General features: G+C 44.0%; 1 protein-coding gene across 2 annotated transcripts in view; it reads right to left on the bottom strand.

The window, feature by feature from the left end:
• epha3 (eph receptor A3) overlaps window positions 1–20,057 on the bottom strand; it is a 274,879-nt gene that overhangs the window by 101,941 nt on the left and 152,881 nt on the right. For both annotated transcript variants that reach the window (XM_070893735.1, XM_070893737.1), the window contains exon 4: window positions 1,573–1,728. In XM_070893735.1, the coding sequence (XP_070749836.1) occupies window positions 1,573–1,728 (156 nt within the window). The remainder of the gene's footprint in view (window positions 1–1,572; window positions 1,729–20,057) is intronic.

Below are 20,057 nucleotides of genomic sequence, written 5' to 3'. Positions count from 1 at the left end.
CAAGATATTTTTCTTTCTTTGGATGGTAGATTTCCCAGCCTGTCATGTCGGTTTCCCAGGGTAGGGCACACCAGAGAGATTCTTGGGCGGGTCTGAGTCCCTCCGCAATGCTCCCAGTCAATTATGCCATCAGAAGTAAGACCCTATTCGAGATTCTCCGTGCCAGTAAGGAACGACATTTGTACTAAAATTGCAAACTGTTCGGCTCAGCCTATTGACGACTATAAAATGGGGAGTCATTTCAACAAGTAATGCACCCTATAGACTTTCCTTCTCCATTTAGCAGAACAGACTTCATAGAATTCCATTACAGACTTTGTATACTGCTGTTAAAAATCTGTAAAGTTAATGGGGCCATAATGACTGGCTATATGCGGCAATCAAATTTCATCAGCAGCGCAATATGCCAGTGTTCATGTTTATTTTATTATGGGTAGTACAGACCCTGTTTTAAAGAGTTGGATTATCTTGATGGAGAGGGTTGGTGCTCGGAGTGAATCCAGGTGCTGGATCAGAGTGAGAAATGGGGAGTGGAACACTTGTTCATTTTTGTCACTCAATGGAAGCATCTAGCTTTCCAAGGTCAGGTGTAGCATACACCACATCAACAGTAAAGCTGTCTTTATACTACTCCAATCTGAGAAGAGCACCACTTACTGTTCTGTTGCAAGTATTTCACACCAGCCATTCATGCAACCTGAAGTTTTCCAATTGAGTGCCGAATTGTGTCACAAATCATTTTCAATGGTGGGCCATATCCACTGGGACTGGATTGTGACAGTCCAAGCTCCAAGCCCAACAGAGTGGCAAGATCTCAATTTCATCAGAGGAGAAACTTGAGATATTGGTCTATTTCCACTGGAGCAGAGAAGGCTGAGGCTATTAAACAGGGGTTTTTAGAACCAGGAGAGTTTTGACCGGGTGCACAGGGAGGAGCTATTTCCTCTGGCTGTGGAGTCCGTGACAAAGGGTCATCAAGTTAAAATTGCAATAACAAAGTATGGAGTGTAGTTAGGAGTGTTGGAGCATGGATAATTTGTCACAGGGAGTGGCTGAGGAAGAGACCATTGCATTTTTTAATAGAAAACTAGATAACTACTTGAAGCAGAGGAAGATACAGGATTATAGAAAGAGAGGGAAGAGCAGTGGGATTAGTTGTGGATTACCTCAACAAACAGCTAATACAAACACAATGGGATAAATGGCTTCTTTCTGTGCTGTAAACTTCTATGATTCTATGAAGTGCTTTGCGATATTTGTGAGACATGATAAAGCACTATATAATTAAAGGTCTTTCTTTTACTGTCCACTATCACCAAGGTTTATGTGGAAACTTAACTTCCAGATTATAAAGATCCATAACCCTGTAATATGCTTCTTGAAGCTAATGATCAAAATGCTATAAAAAAAGTCTCTCATCCAGGAAATACAATGCAAGCATTGATTTCAATATCACAGTGAGGCTGGAATATTGCTAAAACTGATTGCTATTCCTGTATGATCACTGCCAGAAAGTACTGGGAAAGATAATGCTACAGAGAAACAAAACCAGAGAGAAAGAGTAGTACTCACTAGTGCAGGCCATGGACACCGGATCTTTGACTGCCCTGAAGTAATTCCTCTCACAGTCACAGTGCACAGAACCTTCTTCTTGAGCATGGCTGTGAGGGGGGCACTTGGCACATTTAACATTTCCAGCAAAGGCTTTGTAGAACCCAGGTTTGCAAGCTGATGGGAAAAGAAAAATGGTTTTAGATTAATATTACATACTATGCATGTAAGACCTTGCAGTAAAATGTAGCTCATCTATCACTGGAAAAGCAATTTATTTTTAAACTGTATTTAGCTATTGAGAAACCCAGATAAAGAAACAAGGCACATGGTGCAGGACAATACCAAGGCTAAAAAGATTAGGAGAGATGATGCGGTATGGTGGTGGCAAATTTATTTTAACAGCCTGTAGATTGTGGGATGAAGGATGGACTGAGGAAGATAGGATGTCCCACAGTCCTGTTGTCCTTGGAAAGAAAGGGTTTAGAGTGCAGAACAACACGTTCAGTTTTGATCAACATTTGATTTGAGTTTTTCCATACTGGAGCCTCTGCTGAAACAAGTGAAAATATTTGTTCCAGCAAGATGTTCATAGACTCAAGGGTTGTAGTAATTAGGCTGCAAGATAGAGGCCCTGAGATTTCTATGGGGGGTTTCCTGATCTCCTGCCGTACCTCGGGGAAGGTGGGGGTCGAGGGTGAGGGAATTCTGCCAGTCTCCCACTGAAGTTACGGCGGTAGACTGGGTGAACCGCTGTGGAATCTCAGGGCTAGAGCAATAGGGTAGAGAGGAAAGTTTTGATGCATTGAGTATTCTCGTATAGGGGCCAATGTTTTCATATGTCGACTGCCTCATTTACGCTGGAAAATCGAGTGGTAGACCAACGTAATTTGAGGAATAAAAGGCCCGCCCACTGGGTGCCCAAGTCTTGCCTGACTCGAGAGCGACCCTCGGAATGGGTGTCCAGCACTCCTGCCCAAAACAAGTGCGCACTTTGTTCAGTTATTTAAATCAGTGTCCTGTGCCTGTTGTACAACCCTGATGTGATTTCTGTGTAGAAAGTGTAGAGGGCATGTGCAGGCAGAGAGCCACATGAGCCCTGCCCATTGGCCCCTGTGGTGGAGTGCCCTAATTAGAATTTCTTAAGGGGATCATAATAGGACACTCCACTACAGACAAAATAAAATGTTCTTTCATTTTTGTGGGGTCAGGAGGATCAGGAGCTGGCCAGTTTCCCACCCTCCCTGGTCGGCAAGCTGTCTCGAAGCTCCTGGCCTCATTCTGGTAAGCCCCAACCACCCAAACAGACCCATAGTTATAGGATATTAATTTCTGCTGTTGAAGATATCCACGATTATTCAGTGGAACTGATCTGTTCTTTATCATAGAATCATAGAAAAATTACAACACAGAAAGAGGCCATTCGGCCCATCGTGTCGGTGCTGGCCGAAAAAGAGCTACCCAGCCTAATCCCACCTTCCAGCACTAGGTCTGTAGCCCTGTAGATGACAGTTCTTTAAATGCACATCCAAGTGCTTTTTAAAAGTGATGAGGGTTTTCTGCCTCTACCACGCTTTCAGGCAGTGAGTTCCAGACCACCACCCTCTGGGTGAAGACATTTTTCCTCATCTCCCCTCTAATCCTTCTACCAACTACTTTAAATCTATAATGCACCTTTGTATATTGATATACGATACTTTTGCTCCCTTATTAATAAAAAGTCTACACTTTCTAAGGTAGACTTTTAGTTTAATTATCAAAGTCAGCATTAAGTGTATAAGTAGTTTGACAGTATTCCTATTTATACCTGTACAATGTTCAGTTCCATTCGCAACTCCTCAGGTAAAGAAGCAGTCCATGCCCGCATGCAGCAAGACCTGGACAACATTCAGGCTTGGGCTAATAGTGGCAAGTAACATTCCTGCCACACAAGTGCCAGGCAATGAGCATTTCCAACAAGAGAGTCTAACCGCCTCCCCTTGACATTCAATGGCATTACCATCATCAACATCCTGGGGTCACCATTGACCAGAAACTTAACTGGACTAGCCACATAAATATAGTGGCAACAGGAGCAGGTCAGAGGCTGGGTATTCTGTGGCGAGTAACGCATCTCTTGACTCCCCAAAGCCTTTCTACCATCTACAAAGCATAAGTCAGGAGTGTGATGGAATACTCTCCACTTGCCTGCATGGGTGCAGCTTCAACAACACTCAAGAAGTTCAACACCATTCAGGACAAAGCAGTCCACTCAATCAGCATCCCATCCACCACCTTAAACATTCACTCCCTCCACCACCGGTGCACTGTGGCTGCAGTGTGTACCATCTACAAGATGCACTGCAGAACTTGCCAAGGCTTCCTCGACAGTATCTTCCAAACGCACGATCTCTACCACCTAGAAGGACAAGGGCAACTGGTGCATGGGAACACCATCACCTCCACGTTTCCTTCCAAGTCACACACCATCTTGACTTGGAAATATATCGCCATTCCTTCATCGTCACTGGGTCAAAATCCTGCATCTCCCTATCTAACAGCACTGTGGGAGTTCCTTCACCACATGAATTGCAGTGTTTTAAGAAGACAACTCACCACTATTTCCTGAAGAATAATTTGGGATGGACAATAAATGCTGGCCTTGCCAGCGATGCCCACATCCCAGGAATGACTAATAATTTTTAAAAAATTGTTTTAATTCTCCATGATTTGAAACTTGCCACTTTTGTTGAAGCCTGATTACGTCAGGATATTTGAGGCTGTTATCTTGACCATTCATCAGCTTTGGTAAAATTAAAAATGGCAGGTTTGAGTTTGATACAGTTCTCTTTGTGTAATCACATCTTTACACTTAATGCCTTGATTGACAGGTGGAGGCATTGAATTTAATCTGATTTGTAAGGGAGTTTGATTCATCTTGACAGATGGGCCAGTAATCCTTTCACTGTCGGGGGGGTTTTGTACAACGTTTTTGGAGAGTTGCTCAATTGAAATTATTCAGAAGTTTCCACTGTCGATCTTCTCAGCTGATGTTGGGGGAAATTCAGTGCAGCCTAGAAATGCGAAAGCTGTACTGATGGTCTAAAAGTGAAGGCTGAGAACTCAGCATCCCAGTCACCAGAATAACAAGGTGGCATTGCCGATGGCACTGTGTCTCTGGGAGTGCGGGGAATAAACACCTCCCGGACAGTGTCACTGTGCCACCAGAGGTACAAGTGCCACCTCATTGACATTACATCCTGGCATCCAGGGGCGGGGTTTCCTTCACTGGCAGTGCTGGAAAAGAACGACGGCGTGAATCACACTCACAGGGACCACAGGATCAATGAAGAATGTGTGATCTATAGTTGGTTTTCAGAAAACATGCAGCACTATAACAGAATGCTTAACAGTCTGGAGTGTGAACAGCACAGTTCAAATAAAGTCACTGCTGTAATATTTATTCAGTAAATGATCTAGTTTAATATCTCAGCATCAGGCTAAATTTTAGCCTTTTTTTTTGCGATCAGTCTGATCATGCTAACACTGGCGAATAAGGCACGCACACAATAATTGAGCCCTCCACTCTAAATGGATCTTGCTCTGCGTACATCTCCCATTTAACGAAGATGGCATAGGTGCCATTATTTGCCTCATGACTCAGGAACCAAGGCACACCCACAGAGCTGAATAACATTTATCCAACAACTCAATTCAATTTGTATCCAATAGTTAACAGAAATACTTAAGAAATACTCTCTGCAAGTTCTCAGTGCCTGCCTTCTGTTCTGGTTTACTTAGCATAGTGCTACTACGGTGTTTCACCAGTGGCTACAGCATTGGAGGTAGAAGGCAGCTCATCTTTCATTGCGGGTCTTCAGATGGTCGTAGTGGGCAACCTCGAGAACTCTGGAGCTTGAGGGCTCGGCTGCAGATTGCAGCATCTAAGCGTGAGGCGGGACAGTTTGGCTCTGCCTTCTCTATGGCATGAACAAAGGCACTGCCGTAATTGGGAGTGGGACAGTAGGCATGGTGCTATCATGAGAGAGGACAGTAGGTGCCTCTCCCATGGAGCCAAGACCACTCTCTCAGGTCTGCACCCTAATACTGCCATAGCTCTGCGTGAGCGCAGGAGTGATGTTACGCTCCGCAATCCCGTGTCAACAGTGGCCCCCAGAACCAAGTTGGCAGCCATCTGAGCTGTGTTAGAAGCTGTCAGAGCGTTCAGTAGAGACTCCATCATGGTGGGCACCACTTTGGTGTTCATAGAGCTGGCCATTCAGTCCATGTGGACAGAATTGTCTCCGTGCTCTGTGCGAAGCCTTGACACAAGTTGGAGCTGGACTCCTCCATGCTCTGCGACATTGTGCACAAGCTTGCTGGCAGGCTGCCCATTGCACCTAGCCTTTCCTAACATATGCCCATCAGCTTTCCTTGCTACCTAGTATGTGATCATGCCCTCAATAAGCTGGCACCTATTGGCATGCTATACCCACGCCTGAGCTCCGTCACATTTGTGCCCGGTCTTTTACCATGTGGAGACCCCTCCTCTAGTCTGGTCTCTAAGGTACACATAGTACCAGCCTCTGAACTAGTGCTTGCTGGGGTCAAATTGATTGATGGTGCATCTTCAGGAAGGCTGACCTCCCCTTCCTGAAGTGATAGAGGCATTTCCACATCTTCAGCACCTGAAATTAATGAGAGGGACAAGGATTACCTTTTAGTGTGAAGGCAGAGCAGAGACAGAAGTGACTGGGGAAAGCAGCTGCAGTTTGTTCTGCAGAGTGTGTAGGGTGAGATAGAAGTAAAAAGGGAAAAAGAGGACAAGGTGTGAAGAAACCCTGCACAATATCTCCTCCAGCAATGCCACTCACGATGCCCATGAATCTGCCCCTGATGGCCAGCACGTTCTCACCCACAAGGGAGAGGGTATGCAGGCAGGCTCACCCTCCTTCAGTGGCAGCCTCAGCTTTGGAGTTGTGTGCCAGCTTCTCAGCAACCTCTTCCACTGGTGTCGGAGGTGTTACCTGGAAGTCGTTCTGATCCCTGCGGAGGGGAACAGGATCTTCCTCCTCTTGTCCACCAGCCAGATCAGGGCCTTCAATGCGACAATGGAGATCCCAGGTGCCCTGTCTGGGCTTCTTCCAGCCACTTTCTTCAATGTGGGAAGTTTCTCTGTTGTCTGGAGCCAGAATGCATCTCCTCTTTAAGAAGTGCTGACTGCCTTTAAGTGGCATCAGAGATGCTCGATTTCCAGCCCCCACATTTAACGTGGTGCCTGGTGTAAGAACCAAAAGTCTCTGTGATCAGCATAGAATGGCAGGTGCAAAGCATGATGGACTTGTATTGTTTATTGCGCATTGTCAGCTAAAGTGCTGAGATGATGGAACTTTTTTATTATTCGTTCCAGTTTGTGGGTGTTGCTGGCAAGGCCAGCATTTATTGTCCATCCCTAATTGCCCTTGAGGAGATGGTGGTGAGCCACTGCAGTCCGTGTGGTGAAAGTACTCCCACAGTGCTGTTGAGGAGGGAGTTCCAGGATTTGGACCCAGCGATTGTGATTGATACAATTGACTGCATTAAGTCTATCAATCAGAACTGGCCTATTTTAATTCTATAAAGCATCAATTGATCTACATTAATTGTATCAACCACAACTGCTAACTGTGTCTCATGCCAGGAGGAGGATCCATATATGGCACGATACACAACTACCCACTGGAAATTATAAAAGAGAGATACTGTAAGCGAGGAAGTGGGGAACGAAAGAGCGCTGCAGCGGACTGGCTAACCACCGAGTGCTGGGAACTATCAACCAGTAACACGAAAAGAGGATGAAGACACACTAAGATAGTTACTCTGGTTCTCCCAGGCCAACGGCTTGATCACCCCACGTTCTGGACCGTGCTCTGCAGAGGTAAACACCACTTTTAACCGGTTATATTGTCGAATGTCAGCCAATAATCAATTAATCAATATCAGTCTTTAATTAATATCAGTCTCAGCTATTGTCTCAGCCCGGGGAGCCAATGAACCATAATTTCAATCTTACGATCCCCACAATGTTACCACGTGAACAGGAGAGTGCACCAAGCACCTCACTCTCGGCACGTTTTCAGGCACGATTTACTTCCTGGGCCAATGTCTTTAGTGGAAGTCTCTTCCCGCCCCATCATGTGATTTTATTCTGAATGAAACAGATGCAGTTCCAGTTCAATAAGAATTCAAGCATAAATTTTTTTTTTTTAAATCGGCAGAAATTAGACAAAAAAAAATCAAAATCTGGAAATTACTTCCCAACAGCCAGAATGCATTTGTACTGTGAAAAACTTCCACCTTCCCAGAATTGGCAGGTGTAAAGATTAATTATGAAATGGTGCTCTATGCGTTAAAAAAAAAACTTTTTGTTCCTTGATCTCAGTTGCAAAATGCATCAAACTAAGCCAAGCAGTGATTGAGCACAGATGGGGGCCTCCTGCTGCCACCCTATCCCGTCAGCACTAGATACAACACATTTGGTGGCAAAACACTACCTGCCTGCTGCTCATTGTAGGCCCTGAGGTGGTGTAGGTGGGCACAGCGTTGTCGTGGTAACTGAGCTTCTGAGTTCAGCATATGGTTGGTTACACTCAATGCTTAAAGGCACATGGTCTTTATGAAAAAGATGCTTGCAATTCTTTAATAGTTTGTTTTTGCAAAAGCTGAATGCAATAAAGGAAATCCTTTTAAAATGCTTTGTTGAGATATTTGTGTGTAACAAAAACAATAGGCCCTTCCGATACAAAATAAAGGATTTAGCAATTACACTTTTCCACAAAAATCTTGCATCTTAAGTTTTCTTGATCAAACACTAACAGCTGAGGGTTGCTCTCCCGAAATGACAGCACAAAAAACCCTCCAGGATATAGCTGAAAGAAATAGTTTTATATCAGCTTTAACACTCCAGAGGCCCCGATCACGAGTCTTAGCATAGCAGCTGATGAGAGACCAGGTGGTGTTATTTTCCATGTGCTGTGGAGAGAAAAAAAATAAAAGAGGAAAAAAATGAAACAGGAAAGAGCGGAAAGCATTCCGAGAAGGAATTAGGAGCTCAGATTGCTCTTTTCTCCAGGGAGAGGCTTTGTGATTGGCTTCACACTCACTTCACTTCCCTCAGCTGCTACAGCTCTAAGTGATGCTAAAAATGAGTTATTCAGGACCGCGCCATCCTGCCGGGGGACCCCAATCATTTATTTTCCTCAGCTTGGACCATCATTTAAGCTCTTACACTAGATAATATTGGAAATGTTCCAATTAGGAATGAACCAGAAGGACCTTAATGATACCTGTAATGTATTTGCTTCCTGGGTTCCTACTTAAGAATTCATAGCAACACATTGCAATTAAGAATTAGTTGGTTTATTAACAAAGGTTTAACAATCAAACTACTCATTACCAGTTCATCCACTGTGCTCACAACTGCATACCTCATCGTGGATGACTGAGACCCAACTGACTGGGGTTTGATTGAGTCTTGTGAACATCATGTGACTGGCTAAGCCACTCAAAATGCAACAGCTCCACAACTCTTTTGGAGTAAACAATATTAAACATTAAATCATGCCCCCCAATCTGGGGGACACTCCAAACATTTCCCAAGGCCCTTTTTTTTTGTATTTTTGTAGGTTTTTTTGTGGGTTTTTTTGGGCTCTAAAACCATAATTTATAAGTGCCCCCTATAAAAGGGGAGGGGGACACTAAAAACCGGGCAATTAAAACAAATTAAACTTTAAAACATATAAAATCAAATTACATTTTGGTTGCCTGGGGTGACAATGCACTCCAGTCCCTCCGGTGCCCACCTCTCGCGGAAGGCCGCGAGCGTACTGGTGGACACCGCGTGCTCCATCTTTGAGGACACCCTGGCCCGGATGTAGGTGCGGAAGAGAGGCAGGCAGTCAGGCTGAACGACCCTCTCAACAGCTCCACAAACCTGTGATCATACTCACAGGTGCATACATTACAAAACCTTAAAATGTTTTAATGTGCTCAATCAAAAGTAGTAGCTTTATTTTATATTTATTTTCCTTTTTCTTATTGTGGAGATGCTAAGTTATTAAAGAGTCTTTGGTCAAATCTCTGCTGGTGAAAAGTCTGTCTCTGTCAAATGATGGAATTATGGCATCTTGTAGGCAGGCAACACAGCACAAGCCTTTTGTGCAGTGTTTCTTGGTCCCAATTTTAAACAGGAAGTTTTAAAACAGGATTGCTGCCAGGCATTATTAGTAATGCAATGACATCATGATGTCGCTCACCGTGCTAGTCCTCTGTGGACAAACCAGATTAATGCTGGTGTGGGATGATTTACTAGGCGATAATCCCTTCAGATGCATAAATGTCACTCCCCAAATGTCTCAGTTGGTAACGAGAGATTGTAACTATGGAATACAGACCAAAAGGAATGAAGTATGATCCTCCATTCAGTGCTGAGATAGCTGATCTCAATTTGTGTAATACTGGAGCACTACAAATGCGCACAGAAGCACTTGGCTACAGAATGCTGAACTTTCAGAGTTTCCACTCTTCCAGTGATCTTTGCTACAAAATGGATACGTGTGGAAGTCAGCTGAGGACAGGATTGGGATTGAATGTGAAGCCCACATCCCACCCCCTCCCCACCATGGTTGTGTGACAACATTTACTGTCAAGGATCACACTTTGGGGATATGCAGGAGGGCATCTTGGTGTATGTAGAACAATTATCATAACATGAATTAGTGCCTTTGGATGAGAAGGGGAAAAATTGGAGGGATTTTTTTTTTGAAGTGCATAAAAGTTTATAAGAACAAGAATTATAAAATAATTTAGAAATGGGTACCCTTTCATTTGTATTCACAAAAAACACTGTTACGGGCTCCTCTTGATTGCTCATTGGGTAAATGTACTTCCTTTGTGATATTGAGCTATTCATATTAGGAAGGTCCCAAGTCCGATTCCTGGTTTGTATAGAGTTAACTGATTTCAGCCAAGATGGCTGCGGGGACATTAACATTGCCCAGATTACGACTGGTAAAGTCAGTCAGCAGCCTCACTCCTGATCACTGTGAAATTTAAACACACAATGAGAAGGGCTCACCTCATGTTTAATTTTTATATACGTTATTTTTTGGTGCAGCGGTTAATGTGCTTGTGTAAATTTCTGTCTGTGCAAGGAGAACATATTAATGAAATGGGTTAACAGCTAGTGGAGATAGGAATTTACAGAACCGTATTAGCAGGTGGCAGGTAGAGGAAATGAAACACCTTGTTGTGTTTCACACTGAATTATCACCCACAGGAAGCATATCTTTACCCAATAGTTAGGGATAAAGTTAATGGAAAGCAATGTTGTATGACTTTAAAACTATCTTTCCGATTAGGAATTCTGTCAACTGCAAATTCTGTTTTCCAAATACAGCATTATAACATGGATTAAAGTTTAATGACTTGCCAACTAGAATATTTGTACGGACAAGCAAATCTTTGACTGATGACTCAGAGACAGCTAGTTCCTGATCTGCTATCATACTGGTGCCTTCTATAACCTAGTATTTTGAATGATGTATCATATGCTGTCTATGAAAGATAGAACAGACATACAAAGACCTCCATGACAGGGTTTGAGCTGATGTAATCGTACAGCCAGTTGGGCTTGAGAGGAAAGCTATAATCAAAGCTCTAATCATTACCTGGAAATATTGGCCAAATAGATTGTGACAGACTGGTAACAGGCAGGTTCTGACCTCACACAGATAATAACCTTGTACTAATTACATAACAGAGTGACCCTCTGTAACTCTGGCAGATTAGAACTACCAGAAGCAATGTTGTTTATCCCAATTACAAGAACAAGTGACATTCATCCATCCATTCACTCATATTTGATCGGAATCAAATGGAACTAGTTTAGATTTTCATTTAAATGGAGGAAACTGACTTTGAGTTTCTAAGTGGCATGCATACTTTCCTCCATGACCTTTGACACAATCAGGTTTGCATAAGCAAGCTTTGCTTATACTACCGATACAGAAAGCAAAGACACAAGATGTATTCTGAGATTGATTATGCCTTCGAGCATTGAATTTCCCTCATACTTTGCAGAGCATAAATCTGTTTTCCATCACCTTACAGATACAGGGACAATGTTCAGTACAGTTGTAAAGATGAATAATAATGTGATAACAAGCTGATGACTTTGAGGTGAGTTGTTGGGTAGTTTGGGATTCTTCATTTGCAGGGTCAAAAGTTTGAATGCCGTGCATGACTGCCATTTAAAACTACCAACGGGTGCCTTTGATTAGCTCAAAGCTGAACTGCTGGATGGCATGTTAACGAAGGTCTACATCCAAATGATTGAAAAGCTGACAACACCTAAGCCACACTACAGGAATGCAATTTCTAGTGGTCAGTAAGCAGGTGACAGTAGAAAAAGAAACAGCCAGAGCAACTCTGGCATGTTAGCCTGCTTAACAACGACCACTTCAAAAAATATTCATGAAAAAGAAAAAAAGAAAGACTTGGATTTCTATAACGCCTTTCACAACATCCAAAATCGCTTCACAGCCAATGAAGTACTTTTGAAGTGTAGTCATTGTTGTAATGTGGGTAATGCGGCAACCAATTTGCACACAGCAAGATCTCACAAACAGCAATGTGATAATCTGTTTTTGTGATGTTGATTGAGGGATAAATACTGGCCACGACACCGAGGATAACTCCCCTGCACTTCTTTGAAATAGTCTCATGGGATCTTTTAGATCTACCTGAGAGGGCAGATGGGGCTTCCAGTTAATACCTCATCCAAAAGACTGTGGGGCCGAAATTCAGTGCAGCCAGAAAACTGGTGATGTTGAGGCCTTTTTTCCCCGATTAGTGCCACAAAGTTTGCGGAGGTCATTGGATGCAAATTCAGCTTTTTGACCACAAAAAAGTTTTCCAGTCTTATTAGTCCTTCAAACCTGAAAGTTTGCAGTCTTAATTGGGGTGTTATTCCCATGGGAAATTCACCCTTAGGGTGATGTAGCAGCTGCCATTGCAGCACAGGCACGAGGAAACAAGCGTATCAGTGCTGCTTTGGAGAGGATGGTCACGGCTCTGCAAGTGTCGACGGAGTGTCTAAGTGCTGTCATATCTGGTGGCTTTCGGACTGTGGCTGCTCGCATGCAGTCTCAGCTGGATGTCCCCTGAGACCTCAGTGTTGCTTTCGTGGCTGGGTCTGCCACGGACCATGGGGGAGCTTCCGGTGTGGTGCCACAGCACCGACATGAGCTCCCTCAGATTGGTGGTGATGGTATTGTGCCGCCTCTGGTGAGTTATTCAGGCTCCTCGAGCCAGGATACGGATGATGGGCTCCCTCCAGCTCGCAGCATTCCTGGTCCCAGACTTGTCACTCCGTCAGTGCCTCCACGCATGGCCTCGCCCGAGCCAAGCCAGACTGAACCTTCCCAGGAGGGTGTCGACCAGCCTCCAGCCGGCCCTTCCTGGCCCAAAGCTGCTCGAGGGCATCCTAGAAGGACATCTGCACACAGGGAACACAGCAGCCTTCCAAGACCCGTGAGGCAGCCACAGGGGAGGCACGGAGGCGAATTCGCAGGTTAGGCACGTGCAAGATCATCATAGGCAGTCCCTCAAAGTCGAGGCTGACTTGCTTCCATTCTAAAAGTGAGTTCTCAGGTGGCTGAACTATCCAATGCGGGACCCACAGTCTCTGTCACAGGTGGGGCAGACAGTGGTTGAAGGAAAGGGTGGGTGGGGAGCCTCGGTTGCCGCACGCTCCTTCCACTGTCTGTGCTTGTTTTCTGCATGTTCTCCGCGATGAGACTCGAGGTGCTCAGCGCTCTCCTGGATGCTCTTCCTCCACTTTGGGTGGTCTTGGGCCAAGGATTCCCAGGTGTCAGTGGGGATGTTGCACTTTATCAAGAAGGCTTTGAAGGTGTCCATGAAACATTTCCTCTGCTCGCTTGCCGTGTCGGAATTCCGAGTCGAGCGCTTGCTTGGGGAGTCTTGTGTCGGGCATGCGGATGAATGGAGCTGACTGAACATGGTCAATACTTCAATGCTGAGGATGTTGGCCTGAGCGAGAATACTGATGTTAGTGCGTCTGCCCTTCCAATGGATTCGCAGGATCTTGGGGAGGCAGCGCTGGTGGTACTTCTCCAGTTCTTTAAGGTGTCTGCTGGAAATAGTCCACGTCTCTGAGCCATGTAGGGCAGCGGGTATCACTACTGCCCTGTAGACCATGAGCTTGGTGACAGATTTGAGGTCCTGGCCTTCAAAAACTCTCTTCCTCAGGTGACCAAAGGCTGCGCTGGCACACTGAAGGCTGTTATATATGCAGACTATAGATATACTCTCTGTGTAGTCACTGTATAGTTGCATAAGATGGAGACTTCTTTACCTGATGTACTATCAATAAGGTTTACACTGTGCATATACATGCTGGCACCACTAGAGGGTGCAACTGGTGGAGACCGGGGTTTCCTGCCCTGGTGGCAGCGGTTGTATAAAAGGGGAGCCACCATGTGGGTGGGGCACTCCGGAGCTATGAATAAAGAACCACGGTCATTACAGTTTGAGTACAACACATTGCCTCGTGGAGTCATTCATAAGTACATCACAGACATAATAAAGGCGGTGTTGGACCTTGTCATCGATGTCTGCCCTTGCTGACAGTAGGCTCCCGAGGTATGGAAAATGGTTCACGTTGTCCAAGGCCTCACCGTGGATTTTGATAACCGGGGGGGGGGCGGGGGCAGTGCTGTGTGGTGGGGTCAGGTTGGTGGAGGACCTTTGTCTTACGGATGTTTAGTGTAAGGCCCACGCTTTCGTATGCCTCAGTGAAGGTGTTGACGATGGCTTGGAGTTTGGCCTCCGAGTGTGCATAGAAGCAAGCGTCGTCTCCCTCAGTTCTGCACTGGAGTGTCAACCTGGATTTTTCTGTTCAAGCTTCTGGAGTGGAACTTAAATCCAATCTCCGGCAGTTTAATTCGATAAGATGGAAGTGATATCTCGCCTTGTGCAGAGTATATTTTTATCCAACATATCCAACATCACAATGGGGGCATACACAATTGGGATCTTTGGTTTTGGGTTGGGAAAAGAGCTTGCAATCAAAGGTACCCTTGCATATAAACTTTATATATGTGCAGTCATGCTTTTTTACATTATGACAGGCTATGTTTGTGTTGGATTGTGTTCAAATCAAACCCCAATGTTGGGATGACTTTGAGTTAGTTCAGTGCTCATCCCAAAAGGAATATGCTGCATCAGCCGTGGGTCAGTTGGTAACACTCTCACCATTGAGTCAGATGGTTGTGGGTATCAAGTCCCACTCCAGAGACTTGAGCACAAAAATCTAGGCCAACACTCCAGTGCAGTGCTGAGGGAGTGCTGTACTGTCAGAAGTGGCGACTTTTGGATGAAACATTAAACCGAGGCCCCATCTGCTCTTTCAGGTGTACGAAAAAGGTCCTATGGCATGATTATCAAGAAAAGCAGACAGTTATCCCCAGACTCCTAACCAATATTTAGCAATCAGTCACCATCTAAAATGGATGATCTGGCCATTATCAAGTTGCTGTTTGTGGGACGGTGCTGTGCGCACATTAGCTGCTGCATTTCCTACATTACAGCAGTGACTACACTTTAGAAAGTACTTCATTGGCTGTAAAATGCTTTTGAATGTTTGGTGGTTGTGAAAGGCGCTAAATAAATGCAAGTCTTTCTTTCTTATGCTGGAACAGCTAAGAATTTCCCCAGGTCATATGGTGTAGTGGGACATGTGCAACTAATGGGTTTATGTCTGCACTTCAAGATGCATCAAGTTCCACAGAAAAAATGGGAAATTTGAAGGCGGATTTACTCCAGGCTGCTCTTATGCACTCCTTGGCACCTAGCCATAGCATGACATTAGCAGAGGCCTAAGAGGAGATTGCATCCTCATTCTCTTGGTCAGAAAATGCCATGGTTAGTGTGGCGAACGAAAGTCCACAAAAGGAGAAGAGGAGAAAAATAATAATTTCCCAAAATATTGTAAATGTATATATAAAAGACGCATCTGTAACACTTCAGGTGTCACAGTCTGTTACACATGCTTTCAGAGAAACATCACCACTAATATAGAATACCTTCTAATTGGCCCCAGGTCCTACTTAAGGACAAATAATGGACAGGAAAAGACCTACTGGTCCATCCAGCATGTCCCTCACAGTAGTGATGCTGCTTTTGAATTTGGGGATATACATGGCTTCTATGTGTTCTAGTTTGTTCTTAAAAACTTGTCATTTATATTCTGCATTGGTTTCATCCCTACCCAATGGGCCTGGTCCATTGACCAGTTTCAAATCCTTTGTTATATTTTGAAAGTTAGTTCCTTCGAAATACAGAATTAATTGTAGGTTTTCAGTAGCCTTGGTTCTACCAGCTAATTGAAACCTTACAATATTGTGGTTATTGTTTCCCAGGTCTTTTCCCACATGGAGGTCTGATACCAAGTTGGGTTCACTAGATCTAGTATATGATTTCTGGTTTCCTCTTTGACGTACTGGTACTTAACAGCAACTTGCCTTTAATTAACCTCAGGGTGTAACTGTATAGTAGTTAGACTTTAATATCATAAAGGGACACAGATCCAGAATAATGGTGCTGGAATTCCGATGTCCCAGGTCCATACGAAGTTTCTGCGGACCTGGGAAGGCATCGGAAAAGTCGGTTTTCAGCGCGCAATGCGCATGCGCTGAAAACCGGCTTTTCCGATCTGTGAAGTTTCTAGCTTGACAGATCATCTGCAGATCGGGAGCGAGGACATTTGCAGGGCAAGATTTCCGATATTTACGGATATCTTGCCCAGCAAATGTCCTCAAAAATCTTATGTCTGAAAAAGCAGGCATATAGCCTATATTTACAGACGCAAGTGTTTAAAAATACACAAAACATTTTAAAATAAAGTTATAAAAACACATTTTATTCTTAAAACCCTCCCGGTAAGTTTATTTTTAACCATAATTAAAAAAATGTTTTTAAAAACCGGGAAAATATTTTATTTTTATAAGACATAATAACTTCAATTTCAATTAATTTTAAATATGTGTGGTCTGTTTTTTATTTTTTGTGTGATTGCTTTTGTTCCCATTAATAGCACTGAGAACTTGTAGTTATGCAAGTCTCAGTGCTATTAATGGGAACCTGTGAAATACTTACCTGATTGACTGAGCAGTCACACATGACTGCATCTTCTGCGTTGGGACACTGTGGACGGGAGCGCGCTTCGCAGCGCGGGAGGAGTAGGCCTCCCCATCAGAAATCAGGGGGCCTCCTAGAGCGCCAGGTAAATTGCCTGCGGGAAGACCCCCAGAGGAATTTCTGGGCCATTATATTACGCATTAAATGGTATTCATAACCAGCTCTACCTTACCACCTACCCTGCCCCCCACTCCCCCCGCCCTCTCCTCCATTGTCCCTGATTTGTCTCACTGCTTGTCCAATATCCAGTACTGCAAAAGCAGAAATTTCCTCCAACGAAATATTGGGAAAACTAAAGCCATTGTCTTCAGTCCCTATCACAAACTCCATTTCATAGCAACCGACTCCATCCCTCTCCCTGGCAACTGTTTGAGGCTGAACCAGACCATTCGCAACATTGGTGTTGTATATAATGAGCTTCTGACCACATATCCATCTGCTCCATCATCAAGATGGCCTACTTCTACTTTCATAACATCGTCTGACTCAGCTCACCTGCTGCTGAAAACCTTTGCTACCTCTAGACTTGACTATTTCAATACTTTCCTGGCCGGCCTCCTATTTTCCACCTTATATAAATTTGAGCTTATCCAAAACTCTGCTGCCCGTGCCCTAACTCGCACAAAGTCCCCTTCACCCATCTCCACTGTGCTCGCTGGCCTACATTGGCTCCCGATTTGCCAACACCTCAATTTTAATATTCTCATCCTTGTTTTCAAATCCTCCATGGCCTCGCCCCTCCTGATGTCCGTAACTTCCCCAGCCCGACAAGCCTTTGAGATCTCTGCACTCCTCCAATTCTGTCTTCTTGCGCATCCTCGATTTTAATCACTCCACCACTGGCAGCCATGTCTTCAACTGCCTCAGCCCTAAGCTCTTGAATTCCCTCCCTAAACCTCTCCATCACACTATCCTCCTTTAAGATGCTCCTTAAAACCTACCTCTTTGACCAAGCTTTTAGTCATCTGTTCCAATATCTCCTCGTGGCTCGGTGTCAATTTGATAATGCTCCTGTGAAGCGCTTTGGGATGTTTTACTATGTTAAAGGCACCATAGAAATGCAAGTTGTTGTTGTATAATACCTCTGTCCTTATAAGGCAGCATATCCTCTGATTTACTTTGATTAGCACTATGGGAGATCGGCTTAAATTTAAAAAAGTCTTTTCCATTTTAAGATGATTATAATCTCCAACCTATTCTTCAATTTCACATTTTTTATTCTTCTCTAGCAATTTTCAATCACCAGGCCTAGTACATCCACTGTTCCCCACCCAATAAGATTAAAAGCAAATCCAAACTGTTACACTTTATAATAAAGGTGAATATTTCATTTACAAAAATCATATTGCAAACCCACATACTTTGAACCTTCAGTATTATGTACATTTATTTGAGATCTTACCCTTAAAACAGCTCTGGGTTAAAGTGGCTGTTCAGCATACAAACCTGCTTCTGCAAACAGGCCAACATCACTGTAAACACACTTAATGATCTAAGCCATATTGGCTAAATTGTTGATTTCCTGACCTCTTTATTCTGGACCTACTGGCTCGGGTTTACATACACGCTCATTGCAACTGTTTATTTAAAAATTGAGATTTGCTCAAGTTCCTACAGGAAATCTATTCTTCACATTATGAATGGAACAGAAGCATGGAGGCAATGTTCCAAGATTTTTAATACCATGGAAGTGGATGGTGGCATTGTGTGAATTAATGCATACAGTACTGGGACTGTACAGTGTTGACAAGTATTTCCTTCCTGTGTTATTGCGCTGTACAGTGTGATTACAGTATAGGCAATAACTTTGCTTCATGTTAAGGGAGCAACTTGTTTACCACTTCACTTAGGAAGTGGTTACTTTTAACAGAAATTTCAATCATATTCCTCTTGTGGGCAATGACAGCAACTCAGGGATGTAAATGTGTCAGTGCCCCAAACCAGCACAACCCCAGCCGAGCGCAGCGATTGCGTGGCGGAACAGAGAGGCCCGAGGACCGAACAAAATTGTCCTTGGGCGTAATCATCTATCATTTAGGCGAACAGCGGGCGCCAATCAGGTGCCTTGATGCAGCTTGCCTGTCAGGGACTTACCAATTTAGTTCCACGCCACGGCCCACAGGTATGTCTGGGAGGGGTGGGTGAGGGGCGAGGGCAGGCAGTCAGTGGTCCGCATGTTGTTTTTGTGGAGCCGGAAGGAACACTCTCGCTACTTCCAACTCCACAAATATCTCAATCCTGGAACTTTTCCTGTTTTTTTTTGACCTGCCCCTTTAAGGATATACCGGTTGGAGCTTCCGCATCACAAACTCCGACTAAGGCAAACAAATTTAACAATGCAGGTTCTGACTGGGAGCAGGAGCCTCATTTCAATATTGAAGTGAAACCTGCACACAGAGCCTGACCACAAAGTCGTCTAAAACAAAAGGCTCTGACCAATTTAGCAGTGGCCCGAATGCCCTGCTAAATTAGTTATCGATGCACCTACTTTAGGCCCATAAAACAGGTACAGCAATGTTAGATTTAGACCCCAAAGTCAATGGCTGACATACACAATTTTTACCTGTCTGGCAACTTGCCGTGTTATTCTACTGTGCGACATCACATTTTTAAACTATATGTAAATAATCTAACAACACAGTGGGAGAGCAACGTACCACCACAGGAATCCACTCTAAACAATCTCAGAGTTCCACTGTGCTTTTTGAAGAATGTATCTCTTTTCTGCTTAGGGATATAAATTCCGTGTAATTTCAACAGACCAGTTTTTATTGGCAAAATATTTTATGTTTAATCACACGGGCAACTCGGAGTCAAATGACTTGGTGACGTGTTTAGAGACAATTTCTGATGACTGGTACACTATATCCAACTGTTCAGCCAAAATGCCTACACAGCATGTAAGTCTACTAACTAAATAATATTTTGTGCACATTTATGTAAAAAGCTGAGTCGTGTGTGTTCCTTCGGAGATTCTTCCAAGGTGCCTCAAGTTTACTTCAGCTATCTATTGGGCTTTGTAAAATACGGTGGTAGACAGTACAGAAGATGCAAACTCTTCCCTATATTATTTTTCTTCTCACAAATCAGTTCATTTCAGTGAAATGTGGAATCGATTCTGCTCTTTCCCCTCACAGTTTATCTCCCTAACACTCCTGAATGCACGCCTCATGCAGAGGTAGAGTTTCAGGATACATTCCCCAAGTGACATGCTTTGCACATGGCTTAGACAATGAATATCAGCAGGCAAATCACCCATGGAAGGGCGG

This window comes from Pristiophorus japonicus, chromosome 11 (genome assembly GCF_044704955.1).
Source record: "Pristiophorus japonicus isolate sPriJap1 chromosome 11, sPriJap1.hap1, whole genome shotgun sequence".
NCBI classification, from domain to species: domain Eukaryota; kingdom Metazoa; phylum Chordata; class Chondrichthyes; family Pristiophoridae; genus Pristiophorus; species Pristiophorus japonicus.
The sequence above is the reverse complement of the archived record's forward strand: the minus strand, read 5'-3'. Positions and strand labels throughout refer to the sequence as shown.